At 64.7% G+C, this 18,755-nt stretch overlaps 1 protein-coding gene across 1 annotated transcript; it reads right to left on the minus strand.

Annotated features, from left to right (window-relative positions):
* Positions 1–40: 40 nt before the first annotated feature.
* Gna11 (G protein subunit alpha 11) lies at positions 41–18,648 on the minus strand. Its single transcript, XM_076852034.2, has 7 exons — positions 18,476–18,648; positions 8,558–8,742; positions 6,056–6,210; positions 5,049–5,177; positions 2,605–2,734; positions 2,356–2,509; positions 41–2,235 (listed from the first exon to the last, which is right to left on the minus strand). The coding sequence occupies exons 1-7, from the start codon at positions 18,609–18,611 to the stop codon at positions 2,045–2,047; spliced, it is 1,080 nt and encodes a 359-aa protein (XP_076708149.1). The 5' UTR covers positions 18,612–18,648; the 3' UTR covers positions 41–2,044.
* Positions 18,649–18,755: the final 107 nt, after the last annotated feature.

The following is an 18,755-nucleotide window of genomic DNA, read 5'->3' on the forward strand; positions in this document are numbered from 1 at the left end:
CTTTGGCTGGCACCAGAAGCAAGGCAGCGGGGCCACTGGGTGTAGGAACAGGATTTATTCCAATTAAAACAATTCGCTTCAAGAGAAAGATATGAAAAGTCGATTTCCATCAGGAACCTGTGGAGTAAGGGGTCAGGCCCCCGACCTGCTGCAGGGACCCCGGCCCCTTGCCCAGCCCAAGGTTGGCATGGGGCCCAGAGCACCCACTCCTCACTCTGTCCCCAACTTGCCCAATACATGCACTTCGAATGACGAAAGGCTTAAAAACAGCATTTTACAGAATATTCTTTTTAAACAGGTGGGGGTCCAGGTCGTTTGGGGTCAGGGCTCCACGGTGCGCAGGTCCTGGGTGGTGGCCAGCAGCCGGCCACTGCCTCAGACTCCACAGCTGGGGCCTGGCAGAGGGCACCTGGGGGACAGTGCCCAGGCCAAGGCTGCCGTCAACAGTTTATGGGGGGGACACCAGGGTCACCTCGCAGCCCAGCTGCCGGAGAGCACATCAGGCGTGGCCCATCCCCATGGCCTGAGGTTGCTGCCCGGTCCTGCCCGGGTGGCGCGGGCGCAGGAGCTCCTGTCTTGGTTCTGCCCGGCACAGGGGCCTGGCCGGGCGGCGGGCTTTGGCTGTGGCCCCAGGGGCCTGGGACGCTTGGCACGCTGCCCCTCTGTGGGGGTCAATACTTGGCTGGCAGAGGCACCCAGGCCCCACGGGAGGGACCCTGCCCCCGGGCCACTGACAGAGCCCAAGTCCTCTTCCCTTCTGTGAGGTCAGGGTGCCCCTCTGCAAGGACCCTGGCCCAGCCCCACCGCCAGGGTCTATGGCACAACCCTCCTAGGCACACACAGCCCAGGGACGGACCCGCTAAGACGGGGACGCTCTGCCCTAGGGTGCTGCGGGCCCCTCGGGCCACAGCCGGGGACAGCCCCACTTCCACAGCCCCCTCAGCCCTCCCCAGGCCCGCGCGCGGGCAGCGGCACAGGCGGCTCCCGGCTGGCTTACTCCTGTGCCCTCTCCAAGCACCAAAGCAGCAGCCTCCAAGGGTCCCAGCAGGGTGCCAGGGACAGGCACTGCCGCCGACCCACTCCCAGGACGCACACAGGACGACACCGTGACACCAGAGGGACGGCCACTTCCACCCTGAGCACAGCCCCTGCTCCGCCTCGTCTCAGGGACCAGGCCCAGGACATGGGCTGGGGACTGGGGACTACCCTCCCGCGCCTGGCCACCACTGGCCCTTGAAGGCCTGGCAAGGTGCAGGGGCGGGCTGAGGACACTGTGGGGACGGTCACGCACATGGCTGCCAACAGTGACCCCCACCTTTCCTCTCTGCTTCTCGGGGACAGACCTGAGAAGATTCTGAAGAAGTCCCCCCTCTGCCCTCACTTTCCAAACCGGTGACAACAAAAATGGAGCAATATGGAAGCCACACAACCCGGAGCAGGCTCCGTGCCCCCGACGCTCGGCCGTCCCCAGCGCTGGCTCCCAGGCCAGGCACCAGGCCAGGCCCCGGGCCCAGGCCCCCAGCACCACCCCACTGCCCGCAGGCACAGGCACCTGCGTCCCCAGCCTGGCAGATGGGGCCGACGGCACCAGGCACGTGGGGTCTCCTCCCACCTGGGAGCCCCGTGAGCTGGTTTTTTTTCTTTTCCTCAAAAAACAAAAAAAAAACAAAAAAGACCGTACAGACGTCTCTGTACGTGTACAGGTGAGGCACTTCCGGGGCGGGCGGCAGGTGCACCACCCCCACTTCTTGGAGTCCAGGAGCAAATTACAGCGCAGGTCGCGAGGACGTCAATAACTTAGAGAAGTGGTAACAGGCCACGGCCCAGGACCCCACACCTCCCCATGGGAGCCCAGGGCCGTGGGCGGCGAGGGCCTGGGTGCCGGCTCTCAGCCACCTGCCTCCGATCTGTTTTTTGTTTATTCTTCTCTTTTCTTTTTTTAGAAAAAAACCGAGCCACAGATCAAGGCAGAAAAAGGCTGCCGTGGCCCTGGAGGGCGCGAGGGAGCGGGAGGCGTGGGGCGTCCGTGGCCGGGCGGCCGGGCTCACACCAGGTTGTACTCCTTGAGGTTCAGCTGCAGGATGGTGTCCTTGACGGCCGCGAACACGAAGCGGATGTTCTCCGTGTCCGTGGCGCAGGTGAAGTGCGAGTAGATGATCTTGTCGCTGTCGGGGTTCAGGTCCACGAACATCTTCAGGATGAACTCCCGGGCGGCCTGCGCGTCCCTCTGTGGCCCTGGGGCAGGCAGGCGGGTGGGCAGGGGTGAGGCCCCGGCTCTGGCAGCACAAGCCTCCGCCCCCCCCAGCCACAGCCGGCCTGGCCCCCGCGCCCGCCCCCTCCCGCAGGCAGGCTCACCGTCGAACTCGGGGAAGTAGTCCACCAGGTGGGAGCAGAGGATCTTGTCCTCCAGCAGGTCCTTCTTGTTGAGGAAGAGGATGACGGACGAGTTCTGGAACCAGGGGTAGGTGATGATGGTGCGGAACAGCGCCTTGCTCTCCTCCATGCGGTTCTGGGGGGATGCGCGTCTCAGGAGCCTGGCCGGGGCCACGGCCCCGCAGAGCACAGCCAGACCCAGGCCGCGGCCAGGGCAGGGCAGGCGCTCACCTCGTTGTCCGACTCCACCAGGACCTGGTCGTACTCGCTGAGCGCCACGAGGAACATGATGGACGTCACGTTCTCGAAGCAGTGGATCCACTTCCTCCGCTCGGACCTCTGTCCCCCGACGTCTACCATCCTGCACAGAAACAGCCCACGAGCACTCAGCACCAAAGACGGCCCTGACCCCTGTGGCTGCGGCTGCCACTGGACACTGCTCATGAGCCCAGGCCAGCAGGTGTGGCCGGAAGCCAGTGAGCGCCAGGAATTCTGCTCAGCCAAGGTGGCACCTCGGAGGACACCTGAGGAGCCAGGCTGCTGCGGCAGGCCGAGGGGGCACGGCGCTGCACCTCCCAGGAGACGACACGATTGGAGCGCCCAGAGGGGACCTTTCTCCCGGTGCCCTCTCCATGGCTGGCTGGAGCTGCGGACACAGAGGGTGACTGTCCCTGTCTCTCCAAAATCGTGACAAGTCCTGAGAGCAGAGACCCGGAGAGTGCAGTGGTGGCGGATGGCAGGGCACAGGTCCCAGAAGGCCTGACAGCGCTGTGCAGCCAAAGCTGGATGGGCCTCTGGGACCTGCTGCCTCAGTCTGGAATCCTGGAGGACAGAAGGCCTCTCCTGGCTGTGAACAGTGGGCCAGGTGTCCACTCCAGCCAAGGGTGGCCTCATCACTCCTGCAGAGGCCCCGGCGAATCCCAGCCCTTTACCCAGCTGCCATGTGCCTCACTGTCGGGATGTGACAGCCACAGAGGGCAAGGGGGGCCGTCTGGGTGCTGGGAGGAGAGCGGGCACAGCTCCGTCCAGCACAAGCAGGTGCCAACAGGTGGGCAGTGAGGGTGAAGGCAAGCTGGGAGACGCCTCTGGGAACAGCAGGCTGCGGGCGCTCCTCCTACCCCAGGATACAGGGACAGAGGTGTCACCTGGGGCCTGCGGAGGGACAGGCAGGCTGTAGACACAACTCTGGGGCTGGCTTGGCAGAGGGGAGCCTGGGGCAGGGTGTGCAGGAGCCCAGCGGGCACAGGGCGGGCAAGCCGGCAGAACTGAAGGGCAGGGTGGCCACAGAGGGCCCGAGCCGGGACCTGGCCCAGTTGGGGCTGCTGCCAGTGAAGTGTGGTCAGGGCCTTGGTGCTGGGGCCACTGAGGCGTCCTCGGTGCATACGAGCCCCTGGAAGCCTTGTCTCCAACTGCATCCCCTTTTGGGGACGAGGATCTTCTCACAGCTGGGGCAACCTGGTGCCCCCAATGCCTCCGATCAGGGCTGGGCCATGACTTGGTCCCCCGGTCCTTGGCCAGCCCTCTGTGAACTCAGGGACAGGGCACTGCTGACCAGGTGCAGCAAGGCCCAGGCCGGGGAGGCCAGGGCGAGGCAACTCAAGGGGCCCGAGAGAAGTGCGGTGGGAAGAGCCGTCACCAGGCCCAGCCCGGGTGGCCTCAGATCCCACGAAGAAAAGACAACACGACCAGACACCTCCCCTCTCACAACAAGGTGGACAGGCAGCTTGGGAGTCCAGAGCACCTGGGCGGCAGGGCAGCTCAGAGCCTGGATCCGGCTCTGCTGGAGAAGGGCGGCGAGAGCCGACACCAGGGCCTGGGGCAGCCTCGGCCACAGGGCCTCCAGGCAGACCCCGGGCCCCATGGGGTCACTGTGAGGACACATGTGCTGCGAGGGGGCCAGCCCACTGCAGTGCAGGGCTGGGCTCCGTCCCCAGTGCCTGGAAGCAGGGTCCTGCTACAGATCAGCCAGGATGAGGGCCAGTGGGGCTGGGGACCCCGTCTGATGACGGGCGTCCCAGTGCAGGGGCGATTTGACCACAGACGCGAGGGGGACATGTGCAGACGCGCAGGGGTACGTGTGCAGATGGAGGCAGAGGTTGGGAGACCCCTCCACAAGCCCAGGGCACTGAGGCCGCAGCCTCCACCAGACACTGAGGGGGCCTCAGGGTCCAGCCCTGCCACCCTGGACCTGGGACTTCCGCCTCCAGAGCTGAGGAAAGGAACACACTGGTCAGCGCTGCTCTGTCCCGGCAGAACCTGCACAGCCTGCCACCTGGTGGTCACTGGAGCCTCCCGGGGTGTGTGGACTCCCAAGGGGGGGGGGGGGCGCATGTCCCCATGGGCAGCACCAGGCCCACTCCAGCTGTGTGACCACCATGCACAGGGGCCAGTGAGGGCCCAGAGAAGACTTGTCCATCCACCACTGGTCCACCAGCTAGAGTGGACCCAGAGCCCATTACAGGACCCCAGGGCCACAGGATACCCGCCCTGGGCCTGGAACCCAAAGCTCCTTACTTGTCCACCCACCCCAGGCCAGGCCCACTGCAGAGGCCCTGAGAGAGGCTGGCCTCTGGCCCCCCAGGTCGTTCCTGGCACCTCCTGCACGACAGTCTGCCCCGGCCCAGGGGCGGGCCCTCAGCCCTGGTCTGAGGAAGGGGCAGCGCCCTGTGCCGCACCTGAAGATGATGTTCTCCAGGTCGAAGGGGTACTCGATGATGCCAGTGGTGGGCACACGGACCCGCAGCACGTCCTGCTGGGTGGGCAGGTAGCCAGAGGTGGCGATGCGGTCCACGTCGGTCAGGTAGCTGAAACACAGCAGGCAGGGCTGCTGCGGCCACTGCTCAGGAAGGGCGGGGCCGGCACTGTGCGCAGGGCCAGGGCCAGGCCAGGGGAGGGGAGGCTGCCCACCCCACCCCCACCCGGACCCGGGGGCAGGAGCCACAGGCTCTTCCTTAGGTCTGGGGGACTCAGCAGCAGGGCCGTGCGTGGGGAAGGACATTGAGAGGCCTGTCTTGCTAAATATCCACCTGTTATTTAGGATAGCTACAGACTCATAAGGAGGGTGGCCTCCCACAGGGAGCTCCACTGCCCGTGTCCGGCTGCTGGTCTCACGCCTCCTACAGGCTGTGGCGCAAGCTGCTGTCCGGGCATCTCCGTGTCACCCCCACAGGGCTGGCTCCTCAGGCACACCGTGTCCCTCCCTCATGCAGGACTCCTTGGGACCTGTCTGTCCCCCAGGTCTCCCTGGGCCACGCTGGCTCCTCAGCCCTCCAGGGGTCTCTCTGCCAGGCTGCACACCCAGGTGTCGTGGCCCCTGACCAGAGCCTGCTGTCAGGGCTCTGCCACGGACCCCCAGAGGGGGCAGGCAGGTGGGAGGATGGGCAGGGCAGGAGGCTGGCAGCCCACCCTGTCCTTGGAGATCCTGCAGGCTGAGGCCCCTGCCAGGAAGCCAAAAGGGGCAGCCCAGCAGGGCCAGGAGGGGACAGGGGCAGCCCGGCAGGGCCTGGGCCAGGCCCAGGAGCTCACTAAAGCACAAGGAAGATGGGGTCAGGAAGATGGGGTCCGGACGACCAGCAGAACACGGCACCACCTGCCCCTGGTGGGCGATGTGACCTGCAGGACGACACGCAGCAGGCTGGGTGGGCTGCTCCCCACCTCCCGGCCGAGCCCACCCGGCACTCACTACTTGGCCGAGTCCGAGAGCTGGAACTCCCTCCTGCGGTCGTAGCACTCCTGGATGCCCGGGTCCCCCCACAGCGTCTTGATGGCCTCCACGTATTGCTGCTCAAACGTCGTCACCTTCTCCACGTCCACCTCCCGGATCAGGAGGGCGTTGGCCTGCAGAGGAGTGGGGGAGGCCAGAGCTCAGGCAGGGGCATGTCCAGCCCCAGCCAGGTGGACAGAGTGCTGCCCACGCAGAAGAGGAGCCCAGGATGGGTTTTCCGAGGACACCCGTCCTGGAGCAGGCAGGCCCTGGCAGACACGGCCTGGCCGCCAGGCCCCGCGACGCAGCTCCCCTGGGCTCCCAGGCTTCACATGGCCCCCAATTTGCTCTTAGAACAGGGAGGACACAGGGGACCAGAAACCAGCACACGTGTGAACAGAAACGCTCCTGAACCACGAACGACAGCGAGCCCTCAAAAGGGGACTCAGCCCCGACATGACGCCAGGACAGACGGGCGAAGCCCGGGGGGCGACGGCACCACCACATGCCACCTCCACTTCTCCCAGAGGTGCCGGGACGCTGCCCTCCCAGGCCCCAGCGCACAGGGTGAAGCCGAGTCAGAGGCTGCGCAGCCCGGAGTGCCCGGGCCTCACCCTCTGCCAGCACCAGCCGCACCACACCCGGCCCCAGAGCAAAGCTCCAGTGGCGGGGGGCGCGCCCGCCAGGAGCCCCGTGGGGACAGGGCGGCGGAGGCCAGGACGCTGGCACACGCCGCACACGCAGGGCAGGCCCTCGGCAGAGGTCCCCATGCTCCACACGCCTCTCCTCAGACACAGTGGCACGCCTGGCCGTGGCACGGCTGTGGGGCTGGGCAGGGTACACCTGGCAGAACCCCAAAACGGAAAACAAGGGAAGCCCTGCTGGGCGCCAGGGCTCACTGGGCTGTCCTCTCGGCCCTGTCCACCCGCGTCCCCACCCTCCACACCCCTCAGTCTGGGCCAGGACAAGCCACTGAAGGACGAGCGGGGTCAGGGCTGCCTCCAGAAAGCCCACAGCCAGCACTGCGGGGCGGGGGCCCGTCTCTTCCCCCAGAGGCCTTTCCAGCTTCGCGGTGGCCTGAGCATCTCCACCTCTATGTGCCACCTCTGTGTGCCACAGGCAGCATGGAGCCAGAGTGCGTGCCAGTGAACCTGCGCCCCGACACGGCGGCTATCCTGGCCACGGTCAGGTCCAACGGGTCCACAGCCCGAGGAACACCCAGCCTCTCGGCAGCGGGGCTGCAAGACAGCAGACCTGGGCAGGGGCAAGGCCAGGCCCCGCCAGAGACCCCACGGGGCCCACACACAACAGTGAGGCCCCGCCCCATCCCAGGGACCTGGAGTGGGGGGCTCAAGTCCAGGAGCCATCCAAGACCTGGGGAGGGTCTGCAGACTCCAGGTAAATAGTCCAACAGTGTCTGACCACCCCCAGGCCAAGGTCAGCCCAGGCCAAGCCTCAATTTCTGGGTGAAGTCTAAGTCCCTAAAACACATCTGTGAGACCAGTCGGCACCCCACCCAGCAAGGCCAGGAGCTCTCCACCAGGGCTACCTGGCACGCGGCCGGGCAGGCCTGTGGAACCGTGTGGCCTCGACGCATGGCGTCTGCTAGGTCCTCAGAGGCTCCAAGCCCAGGGGACCTAGAGACAGCCACACGGAGCACGCCCAGCACAGCTCGGAGCAGCCTCGGGCAGTCCTCATGTCCACCAGTGGACGAACACGGGCACGGGGCGTCTCACCCTCACGCTGAAGCGTCACTTGGGTGGGAGCAGGAGCAAGGTGGCAGCTCCAGTGTGAAGGGACCTGCAGACCTGGTGCTCAGTGACAGCCAGACGCAGAAGGCCTCAGCGTGTGACCCAGTGACAAAGAGCCCAGGACAGCAGAGTTCAGAGATGGGACGTGGAGTGAGGGTGCAGGGCTGGGGAGGGACAGGGTGACTGTGGGGATGGCGTTTCCAGTTTTTTTAATTTATTTTCTAGCCGTTGATGACCTTTATTTTATTCACTTATCTACACGCGGTGCTGAGGGCCGAGCCTGGCCTCCCGCGTGCTAGGCGCGCTCTGCCGCTGAGCCCAGCCAGCCCCGGGTTTCCTTTTGGGGTGATGGAATGTGCTGAGACCAGATTGTGGTGCTGGCTCACGACTGTGTGGACATGGTAGAAGTCACCGAGCCATGCTCTTCAGGCAGGTAGGCACAGGCTGAGCGTCACCCTGGCAGCTGCACCTCGCGGGGTCACCGCAAGGCCGCATGCCGTGTGAAGGAAGCGCCTGGCAGGCTCACAGGCTACAGAGGGTCAGTACCTGGGAGCCTCTCTGCCCGTTCCCCAGGTGGCCTGGGCGAGGCAGTTCCCTGCAGGGAGCCAACAGCCACTTAAGGGACACAGGTGGCGCCCATCACAGCACCCAGCCGGCACCCAGGGCATGCTATGCAGGCTGGTGGCAGCAGAGGGTCTCCAGGGACCCCGCACCCCGGGCCGCAGCTCACCTGGTTCTGCTCGTACTTGTAGAGGATCTTGAGCGTCTCCATGGCGCGGATCATGGCCTGCATGGCAGTGAAGATGTTCTGGTACACCAGCTTGGTGAAGCCCCGCTTGTCCTCCTCCGAGTAGCCGGCGCCGTGGATGATGCGCATCTGCTTGATGAAGGTGCTCTTGCCGCTCTCGCCCGTGCCTGCAGGGCAGGGGGGGTGAGCCCAGGGTCCACAAGCCAGGCCGCTGTCCAGTCCTGGCACATGGGGTGCTGCGGTGGCACCGCACCATGCCGCCAGCCCGTGCCGCGGACGCAGAGACTGAGGCTGGCTCCCAGAGGGTCAGGTTGGCTAGCTACTTCCCCCAGGGGCAGCAGCTGCCCAACCTCAAACTTGCCTCCTCCAGAGCCTCCACTGTGGAGGGCCAACCCACCACGCCCACCAACACCGTCCCGGGCAGGGGCTGGTGGAGGTGGGAGTGGCTGGTGCCACTCTCCTCTCCTCCCCTACTCTGCAGAGAAGGATAAGGCACCAGGAATGCACCTTCTAGGGCAGCGTCCCCCTAGGCACTGCTGATATCTAGGGACGGGTCATTTTCTGGAAGGACATCCTGGGCACTGGAGAGTACTGGGCAGCGTCCCTGGCCTCCACCTGCTGTCAGGAGCTCCCCCACTTGTGACATCCAGAAATGTCCCTAGACATCACACCAAGCATCCCCGAGTGCAGAACTGCCCGTTACTGCCTCGATCTGCACACTGGTTTGTGGGAGGAACATTTGGCCAAAGGGGGACGGGGCACACCTCTGAAGCCAGCACCCAGACATGGGACCGTAGGGAAGAAGGGAGCAGGTCAGCTCTCGCTGAATTCAAATCAACGCCCGAAGTCCCTCGAGTCACAGATGCCTCAGCTGTAAGATGGAAAGTGGGACCCCAGGTCCACCATGCAGAGTCCCACAGCACCGAGGGGTGACGACACTCAATGCCACCTGCTGCTCATGGGTGCCCTCTGGAAGCAAAAGGAACCTTGCCTAGGGACAGTGACTGATTACCACCTGCACCTGGGATAAGGGTCACTCAGTGTTCAAGCCAGGGCAGTGAGGACCCCCGTCTAAGGCAGCTGCCCCTCTACACACGGGTGGCCTTTCCACAGAAGACAGTTCTGGGTCTCGTGCCCTGCGCTAATGATGACCAAGCAGAGGCCAGGAGAAGCCGGGGCCAGCAGGAGCCGTGTGCAGGGCCTCTGGCCAGCCCAGAACCCCCCAGCCACCATCACATCCTGCTACCCAGCACCTCAGAGCTGCAGCCGCCTGGGTCCTGCCCGGGGCCTCACATCCCCCAGGTGCGGCCTGGCGCCCAGGCTCCTGTTAGCAGAGGCCCCCTCCCACTGACGCCTCTCACCGGGCCGACTCACCCTCGAACTCACACCACCACAGCTGTCACCAGGGAAGGGCCACTCCCGACTGCTAGGAATGGGGCCACCTGAGGTCCCCCAGCAGGGACCACTCAGCCTGCACCTCAAGGGGCGCAAGAGGGCCCTGGAGGGGGGCGGCGCTGGAGCACACAAGGCAAGGCAAGGCAGGGCAGGGCAGGGCAGGGCAGGGCAGGGCAGGCGGGCCTCCAGGAGCTGCCACAGCACCAACGTGACACCTAGGACTCCCAAATGACAACTGGGGCCTGAACGTCTGTGTGCCCCAGAGCAACAAGCAGAATCCTCGGCCCCGAGCCCAAGCCCCAGCACTCAGAGGCGGGGCGGAGGGAGGGGTGCCCTCAGAGTGCAGAGGGCACCAAGCTGCCTGTCCCCCCACACCAGCACACTTGAGGATGCGGGGACACGGGGCCCTGTTCAGGCCTCCAGCACCCAGAGCAGCCAGCATCTGGCATCTACGAAAAAGCACGTGGCCAGCGGTATTCCACCAGGGACCCCCACACGGAGACCACAGAACCTCAGAAATGGAGGGCATGGTGGCGGCCACCGTCAGACAAGGGGATACCAGGGCCTGGGGTCACACCTCTCCCCACTGAGGGAGAGCACACAGGCAGCTCTGAGGGTCCTAGCTCAGCAGGACTGCGCCCCACCACCACCTGGGGGCAGGTGCCCTGTGCAGTCAGGCTGCCCCAGGTCCTTGTCCTTCCCAGCGCCATAGCGAAAGCCTGGGCGGGAATCTAGCCCCAGCTCTCAGGAAGCCTCGGGAAGCGGCCGGCTCTCCCAAACAGCAGCCCTTCTCCGCAGGGCACTGGACACCCTGCCCTGCAGCCAGGCCTGGCCAGGGCTCTGCCACCAGCCCCTGCAGAGCCAGTCCTCACAGCACTCCTGAAGGAGCTGCAGGAGGGGCCCCTCCTGTCCCTGGCCCCAGCCCCCCCAGCACAAGCCGAGTCTCAAGGTCTGGGGCACCCACATCACCAGGAGGCCCCACACAGCCACAGGCAGGCGCTCTGCCACCTCGGTCACAGTGCTGCCTCTCCTGCCCAGGAGCCTACAGGACACTCGGGCAGGCTCACCATCACCACTAGGGGGGGTCCGAGCCCAAGATGACGTCCAATGAGCCAGAAAGTCACACTGTGCCTCAAGCAGGTGGCTAGACAGGCCAGCCAGGAGCTCTGTAGTCCACAGGCGGAGGGGAGCGCGCAGGGGAACCGCAGGGGGCCCACATGGCCTGGCACCGGGGGTCCCACAGGTGACACGACGGCCAAGGCATTGACAGGGTGGCCTGACTCACAGACTCATCTCCGCTCCCCTGCTGGGGGCTGTCAGGACTGCCACCACCCCAGGGCCCTGGAAGGGGCAGGCCTCCCTGGTACAGTGAGGACCCCAGACCCCTCCCCCAGTCACCCCACGCCTGTTTTTGAGCCCCCTGGTCCCTGCAAGCGGGGGCTTATCAACGCTCTTTCTGAAGCTCCCTTAGAGTCAGGAGGCCTGGGGAGTGCCCAGTCCTGCCCACGAGCCCAGCCGGGGCGTGTGAGCAGGACACTGGGCTGGGCAGTGACGGCTCTCCACCCTGAGACGCCCACTTCACACAGAACGGTTCCCTGGGACTCAGGTGGGGGCTGCAGTCCGCACAGGCACACTGCTGCCCCCAGGCTGCTGGTGGAGGGGCATGATGGCCAGGAACAGGGGGGGGGGGGGGCTCCCACCACCACTTTGGGAACACGCCCCCCAATGACCGAAAACCCTCCCCCAGGCCCCGCCTCTTAAAGGCTCCATCCACCCACACACTATCCAGGGACCACCAAGTCTTGAACACCTGGGCCTTTGGGGAACATACAGCACCTCTGGAGTTTTGGGGACAGAGACCACCTGTCCAGCTCCCCACTGTCACCCGTGAGGCTCAGCTAGTACAACCAAGGGGGCGTCAGGAGACACAGACCGCCTGTCCCATCCCTCACAGGAGTCGCCTTGTCCCATCAGAGGACCCGAGCAGAGTGCAGCCCAGGGGGCAGGCAGCCCCACAACACAGTCCCCCAGCAGTGCCCACCACAGCCCACCAGGCACAAGCACCCTTCTTGGCCCAGGGATCAACAAGCAGCAACTGTCAGCAGGCCAGGCTCCAGAGACCCCACAGGACACAGGGGCCCATGCGGCAGTGGAGGGGACCACTGCCCCTCAGTGCACACCCCTTGAAGAATGACCAGGAGGTAACACAGATGGTGCACCTCGGCATGGCCACACCCATTCAGGCTGCCACCCTTGATCCTCACTGTGGTCCCAGAAGGGACCACACAGGGAGCACTGGCTTTGGAGTCAGCCAGGACAGAAGCCCGAGACCGTGCAGCTCGGCATATCCCCAGTGTGGTCCCTGTGGGGACACTAATGGGGGACACCCACGTACCAGGGCTGCTCCAGCCCGTTTCAGCAAGGATGAGCAGATAAGCCGCAGGAGAGAGGGTCGGGAGGAGACAGCCCTCGGGGAGGCGGCCGGCTCAGGGAGGAGGCAGAGGGCGGCTCTCCAGGCTGCCACGCCCACTCAGGCTGCTGTCCTGTGGTGGAGAACTGCTCCCTTTTGGCAGATGAGGAAACAGGCCGAGTGACACCAAAAGGCTGGCTCACGAGCTCTCTCCCACTCTGGATGGCACAGGCAGCCTGGGCTCAGGAGACACTCAGGAATTAGTAAGAGGCTATCCCTGGTCCCACCTGCGTGTGGATTGGTGCAGAGGGCCACAGATGGTTGGTGACAGGGCCACGATGAGCGTGGGGCGGCAGGAGTCAGGAACTGGGCTATGCCCCTTCGTTTCCTGAGTGGATGGGCTTCAGCCAGTCAAAGTCCTTCAACAAGCACCTGGAGCCCCCGGGGCTCGGGGTCCATATCCAAGGCAGAGGACTCAGAATAGAGGCTGACCAACAACAGAGAGCAGGGAGGGACCCTGAGAGACACAGGTCAGCAGTCCTCAACCAGGGTTGTCCTGGTTGAGGACACCACCCCAAGGACAGAGGGCCATGTCTGGGGATATCGTCGTTGTCACGACTGGGAATGCTCCTGGCCCAGAGTGGGCAGAGGCCAGAGACACTGCCGTGCCTGGGATGCCTCCTCCAGGGGCTGATCCGGCCACCTGTCCGCAGGCCCAGGTGTGCTGTGAGCCTCCCGGACCCTGGGCTCTTCCTCCAGGAATCAGCCCTCATGGAGGGCTGTGGCCAGGCTCACGCTGGGCACTCTGCAGCAATGTGACACCCTGGCAGCGCTGTGTGCTCACGGGACTGGATGTAGGTCCCCTGAGTTCAACCCTACCCCTCGGGGAAACCAAGGCACAGGCCTGTGCTATCACAGCTGCAAGTGGCAGACATGCCTCTGAACCACACAAAACCCAGACTTGGGAACATCTGGAGGACCCAGGAGGAGCAGGGTGCTCCTCCCAGTTACGCCACCCCTAGGACCAGAAAGCCACCAAAAGCACAGAGGCAGTGCAAGAAAGGGTTGAGGGAGTGGAGGGGGCAAGGGGCACAGACCAGGTGACCAGCTGGGAGCTGAGTCCAGGGCAGCACGTTCAGATGGTGTGACGACCCAGCAGTGGCCTTCAGAGGACTGATGATGCTGCAGCCAGAGGGCAGGGGACCCAGGGTGAAAGCCCAGGCCTCGAGGCCACAAGCACACAGGGCCCTAGGGTGGCGCAAGCCCCAAGCCAGTGACCCGGTGCTCAGAGGCCCAGTGCTACGAGCTGCTGGAGTCCTGCCACACTGCAGTACCCCCTGGGTGCCCCAGGCCCCCGGGTGCCCCAACAGTATCTGCTGTAGGGAGATAGGCAACCTGCTGGGGACCCTGCTTGGCTGCAGAGAAGGGACAGCTGGCCCCAAGGGCCTCGCCACCTGCCTAAGGTCTGTCTGACATGACTGCACCGTGACTCCCACGCTCCCGCGCCAGCGCCCTCTCCCATGGTGCAGCAGGGTCCTGGTCCCCGACAGAGCAGGGCTCCACAGCAAAAGTCAGCAAGTGAGCCCCTGTGGCTGGGGTCAAGGACAGCAGCTGGCAGTGCTGAGGCAGGAGGTCCAGGCAAGGACAGCACAAAGGACCTCAGTGACCCAAGGATGCCGAGCTCAGGGCCCACGGCCTGTACCCAACCCACCTCTGACCCCAGGATGAGCCTGGCCACGGAGGAGGGACACCACTTCACCTGCTGCACTGGGAGGCCCAGGCTCAGTCCAGGCTGGGCCCAGGCCGTCGGGGAGGAGCAGCCGCCCAGGGGAGAGGGCCGCTGAGCAACCCGGGCCTCCTGCTGCCGGCTTTTCTCCTGTTCCGGTCCTGGGGATGGAGCTGAGGGGAGCTCTCCCAGTGAGCCACATCCTGTCCTTTTACTTCTTACCCTGAGGCGGGCCATGTTGCCCAGGCTGGCCCCCAATGTGCTGCCGTCCTGCCTCACCACCGAGTTGCTGGGACGGGACGACGGGGTGCACCGCCACACCCAGCGGGTGATTGAATGTGAACGGAAAGGACGTAAGAGCGCATCCTGGGTGAGTCCTGGCCCTCTGCAGCGTGTCCAGGGTGGACAAGGCCATCTGAGGAGCTTCCTGCTTCCACAGTCTGTGGTGCAAGACACAGGACCCTGCCAGAAGCCAGTAACCTGGATGTGCCCTCCCCACGGGGAGGCACGCCCAGCCCTCCTCAGGCGACCCTGGGATCTGGCTGCCCACAGGGCCTGTGAGGGAGGCTTCACCACCCAGCTTTCCGTTTAGAAAGCCTGGAGCCACTCGGGCTCAGCCTTGGAAGGACGCGGGGCCCCGGGGCACAGTGTTCCCTGCCTCAGTTCCCCACCACAACCTGCCAAGGCCAGGCAGCGGCCTCCTGGGAGTCTTACCACCAAGTGACAGAAACGCAGCAGCCAGGCTGCAAGAGCAGGGACAGAGGCGGAGGCCTGGCGGCCCGATGGGAGCCCAGCACCCAGCTCCCCAGGGCCTCTGCTCCTCCGTGCTCGCCTCCTGGGGGCCTGGCACAGGGGCTGGACAGCACACTCACTGAACAGACAGTCCCCATCTCCCAGGCCCACTGCTGGAGGTCCCTGCCACTGACAAGAAAGTCAGGACAGGCCAGGGACAGCACCGCGAATAAAGTGGAACATGTGTACGTGTCCTCCCGTGTTCTGAGCAATGAAACACATCAACAGAACTACTCGCACCACAGCCGTCACCAAAACTTCCCACAAGGTGACACACACTGTCACACAGCCAGACTTTATACCATATGCACCATGTGACAGGGATCCTCAAGCAGGGGCGCTTTGCCTCAGGACACACTAGTCATCATCTGGACTCTTGGTCTGGAGCAGGCAGAGGCCAGGACACTGTCCACACCCTGCAGTGCCCAGGACACCCACCCCAGAGAACAGCCCAGCCCGGCGTCCAGTGCTAGGGAAGTGCTGCCCGGAAGCCCCGCCCAGCTGAGTAGCCTCACAGATCACAGGCTGCTGGGAGCAGTGAGGGGCAGGAGGCAGAGGAGCTCCTGCCTAGTGACCTCTGCCTGATGCACAGCAGGTGCTAAGGCAGCCACTCAGCCCTGCCTGGGAGCCTGGAGGAGCCCGAGACGTCACAGGAGCGCAGGGCAGGCCCTGACACCCCACCCTGTAACTTAGCAAAGGAGCCATGGGGGGACCAGGGAGAGAGTTCCAGGGAAAAGCAGGCCCTCCCTAGTTCCATCCCTGGCACCGGGGCCATGTGGCTGCCACTCAGAGGCAACTGAAAGTGCCATCAACTGCAGGCTGTCACCACCTGCTGCAATTGGGAGCAGCCCCCAAGGCTGGGGAACCTCAGAGTCCCACCTGCAATGTATTCCCCCAAATGGGGACAATCAGTGCACTCAGGCTGGCTTACTGGGAAAATGAAATAAGTCCCCACAGTGGGCACAGGCTGTGCAGAGGGGCACTTAACAGTGAGTCCCAGCCCCTGGTCACGGAAGTCCTCCAGCAAGGGCCCTCAATCTGGAATGAAAGGCTCCTCAGATGGGAAGTTTGCCCAGAGTCTCTCCATCCCAACACCCAGGCCACGGCCACTTCCTCTGCAAAGGCCCCGCAATCCCCGGCAGGTCCCGGGCCTCCTGTCATGCTCCCGCCCGCAGCACCCACGCACCCACTCTCTCGCCTGCCCGCCTGCCCTGAATCTGGCATCGGCTCACAGGATGCCCCTTTTACAAGCTGGGGGGTGGGTGCTGCTAGGGTCACCCAGCAGGGGAAGGGAAGGACTGCAGACAAAGGTGCTCTGCCCAGGTGGGCACTGAGGACAAAGGCTGGGGGTGGGCTCCATCCTTCCAGGTCCCCTGCGAGGCTTTCAGCCCCAGGCTGGCCTCAGCAAAGCTGCACACAGGGGTCCTGGCGGCAGCCTTGAGCCCCTCGACCTCAAGCCCAACCACCAGGCTCAGAAGCTGGGGTACATAGGGGAGGACGGGCCTGGAGGCCCCAGAGCCGCGGGGCAAGGCATCTGTACTGTCCTTCAATGCACATCGTCCTAACTGTCTCCTACCCCAAAAGAAAGCCTCCCACCCACTACAGAAGTCAGTCACGCTCCTGCCTGCCTGCCCTCCCTTCCTGCAGAGATGGCCACCGGGAGCCTTAGGTGAGCGAACATCTGAAGTTAACCTGGAAGCCACTTCAAGCAAGGGACCTCTGGAGCCTGGGCCTGGTGCCCATCCCAGCCAGAGTGCCAACACGTCCCCTCTGCCACTGCGCTCAGCTCCTCTAACTATGCAGGGTGCCCGCCGCAGGACAGCCTCTTTCCCCAGGACACCAAGCCCATCCAGGCTGCCTATGGGCACAGGGCACACGTGCCCAACCTTCCCCAGGAGCCTGGGAAGGAAGGAGGCGGGGGCAGACAGGCAGGACCTCTGTTTTGTAAACCACCAAGAGGGCCAGTCCTCCCCTGGCCCTTATTTGCGCCCTTATTTGGGGTGACAACAGACAGCTGGGTCGATTGGCTCCCAGCGACAGGTGTTCCTTGAGGAGATGGAGACGGGGGCCTCCCTACAGGGTGTGGTGGCTCCACCAGGACGCCAAGGACAGGGACCATGGAAGGCCAAGGAGGTGGCCATTCTGACAACCCATGGCTGCCTCCTCCCAGCAGGGTGCAATTCCATGCAGAGGGACTCAGTTTCCCCGCCAAGGGGAGGGAGGCAGGGGAATGGCCTCAAGGGGAAGGGAGATGGGGCACAGCAGAGTCTGGAGGGGGACAGCCGAGTCTGCAGTGAACAGGACTCCCCCTGATGGGACGTGTCCAGGCAGGACCGGGGAGGTGAGGGTAAGTGTCCTGTGTATCACAGCCAAAGGTCTAGCCCTGAAGAGACATGGGGACAGCGAAAGGGAGACACTACGGAGCGGGTCAGAGGCCAGCCCTGGGCAGAGAGGAGCTGTCACAAGACACAGAAGGCAGACCCCCAAAGGTCCTGGGCGCCAACGTGAACAGCAGATGCAGGGGGCTGCCCAGGAACCCAGGTTGCAGGAACTGACCTGGACAGCAAAGGCAGGTGCTAACTCCAGGTGCACTCAGACTGCTTACTGGGAAAGTAACTGCCCAACCTGGACAGCAGAAGCAGGAGACTGGCCCTGAAGGAAGCCAGGGCCCCCGTCAACACAGGCAGGGGCTGACCCCAGAGGGATCCAGGAGCCTTACCTGGACAGCATGAGTAGGGGCTGACCACAGAGGACTATAGGCTAACCCCCCAAAGAGCAGGTCACCATGGACAGCATGGTAAGAGCTGGTCACAGAGGGATCCAGGCTATCCTGGACATCACAGCAGGAACAGACCACAAAGGAAACTGGACTGACCATCAAGTAATCAAAGCCACCCTGGACAGCTAGGGCAGAGGTTGGGCACACAGAGATCTGCGGCAGAGCTGACCACCACAGACAGAGGTTCACCACCGCAGGCCCAGGTCAGCCCGTGCAGGGAGTGACCCTTCAGGAATTGAGGCAGGGCTGATTACCACTGGTAGATGCTGACCCTGGAAGGATGGGGGTAACTGACCACCACAGGCCAACAAAAACACCGCAGGATCCCCAGCAAACCCACCCTCGGCTGCCCAACACAGTAGGGGCAAGGCTGACCCTTCAGAGACCTGGGAAAGGGTGGATCATCACAGGCACAGACTGACCACTGAGACGGGGACTGCCCTGCACAACTGAGACAAAGAGATGACCCTCTGGGGGTATGGGGAAGGATGATCACATGGGCAGTGCTGGCCATCTAAGTATTGGAAGCACTGGTCCTCTGGGGACAGTCAGGCTCACCACCGGGACAGGGCTTGCCCTCCAGGACTGACCAGCGGGAATCAGACAGGCTGACCACTGTGACAGGGCTGACCATGGGACCCCGGAAAGGCTGATCACCAGGGCAGGGTGACAGTCCAGGGAGCCAGAGCAGGGCTGGCCCCCTGGGCCCAGGGCGGACCATGCAGGGGTCCAGGGCAGGGGTGACCACGCAGGGCCGGAGGCCCCGCTGGCCCCGCCGTCCGGGCCGGCCCCACTCACCCAGCAGCAGAAGCTTGAGCTCGCGCCGGGCGTCGCGCTTGTCCCGCCGCAGCTGCTTCTCGATCTCGGCGTTGATGCGCTTCGACTCCTTCACCTCGTCGCTCAGGCAACACGCCATCATGGACTCCAGAGTCATCGTCCCGGCCCCGGCCGCCGCCGGCCGCCCCCGCCGCCGCCCCCCGGCCGCCTGGCCCGGCCCGGCCCGCCGGAGCCGCCTCGGCCGCGCACGGCCGCGCCCTGGGCCCGGCCCCCGCTCGGCCGCCGCCGCCGCCGATCCCCG

Source organism: Callospermophilus lateralis, chromosome 1 (assembly GCF_048772815.1).
Source record: "Callospermophilus lateralis isolate mCalLat2 chromosome 1, mCalLat2.hap1, whole genome shotgun sequence".
Lineage (NCBI taxonomy): Eukaryota > Metazoa > Chordata > Mammalia > Rodentia > Sciuridae > Callospermophilus > Callospermophilus lateralis.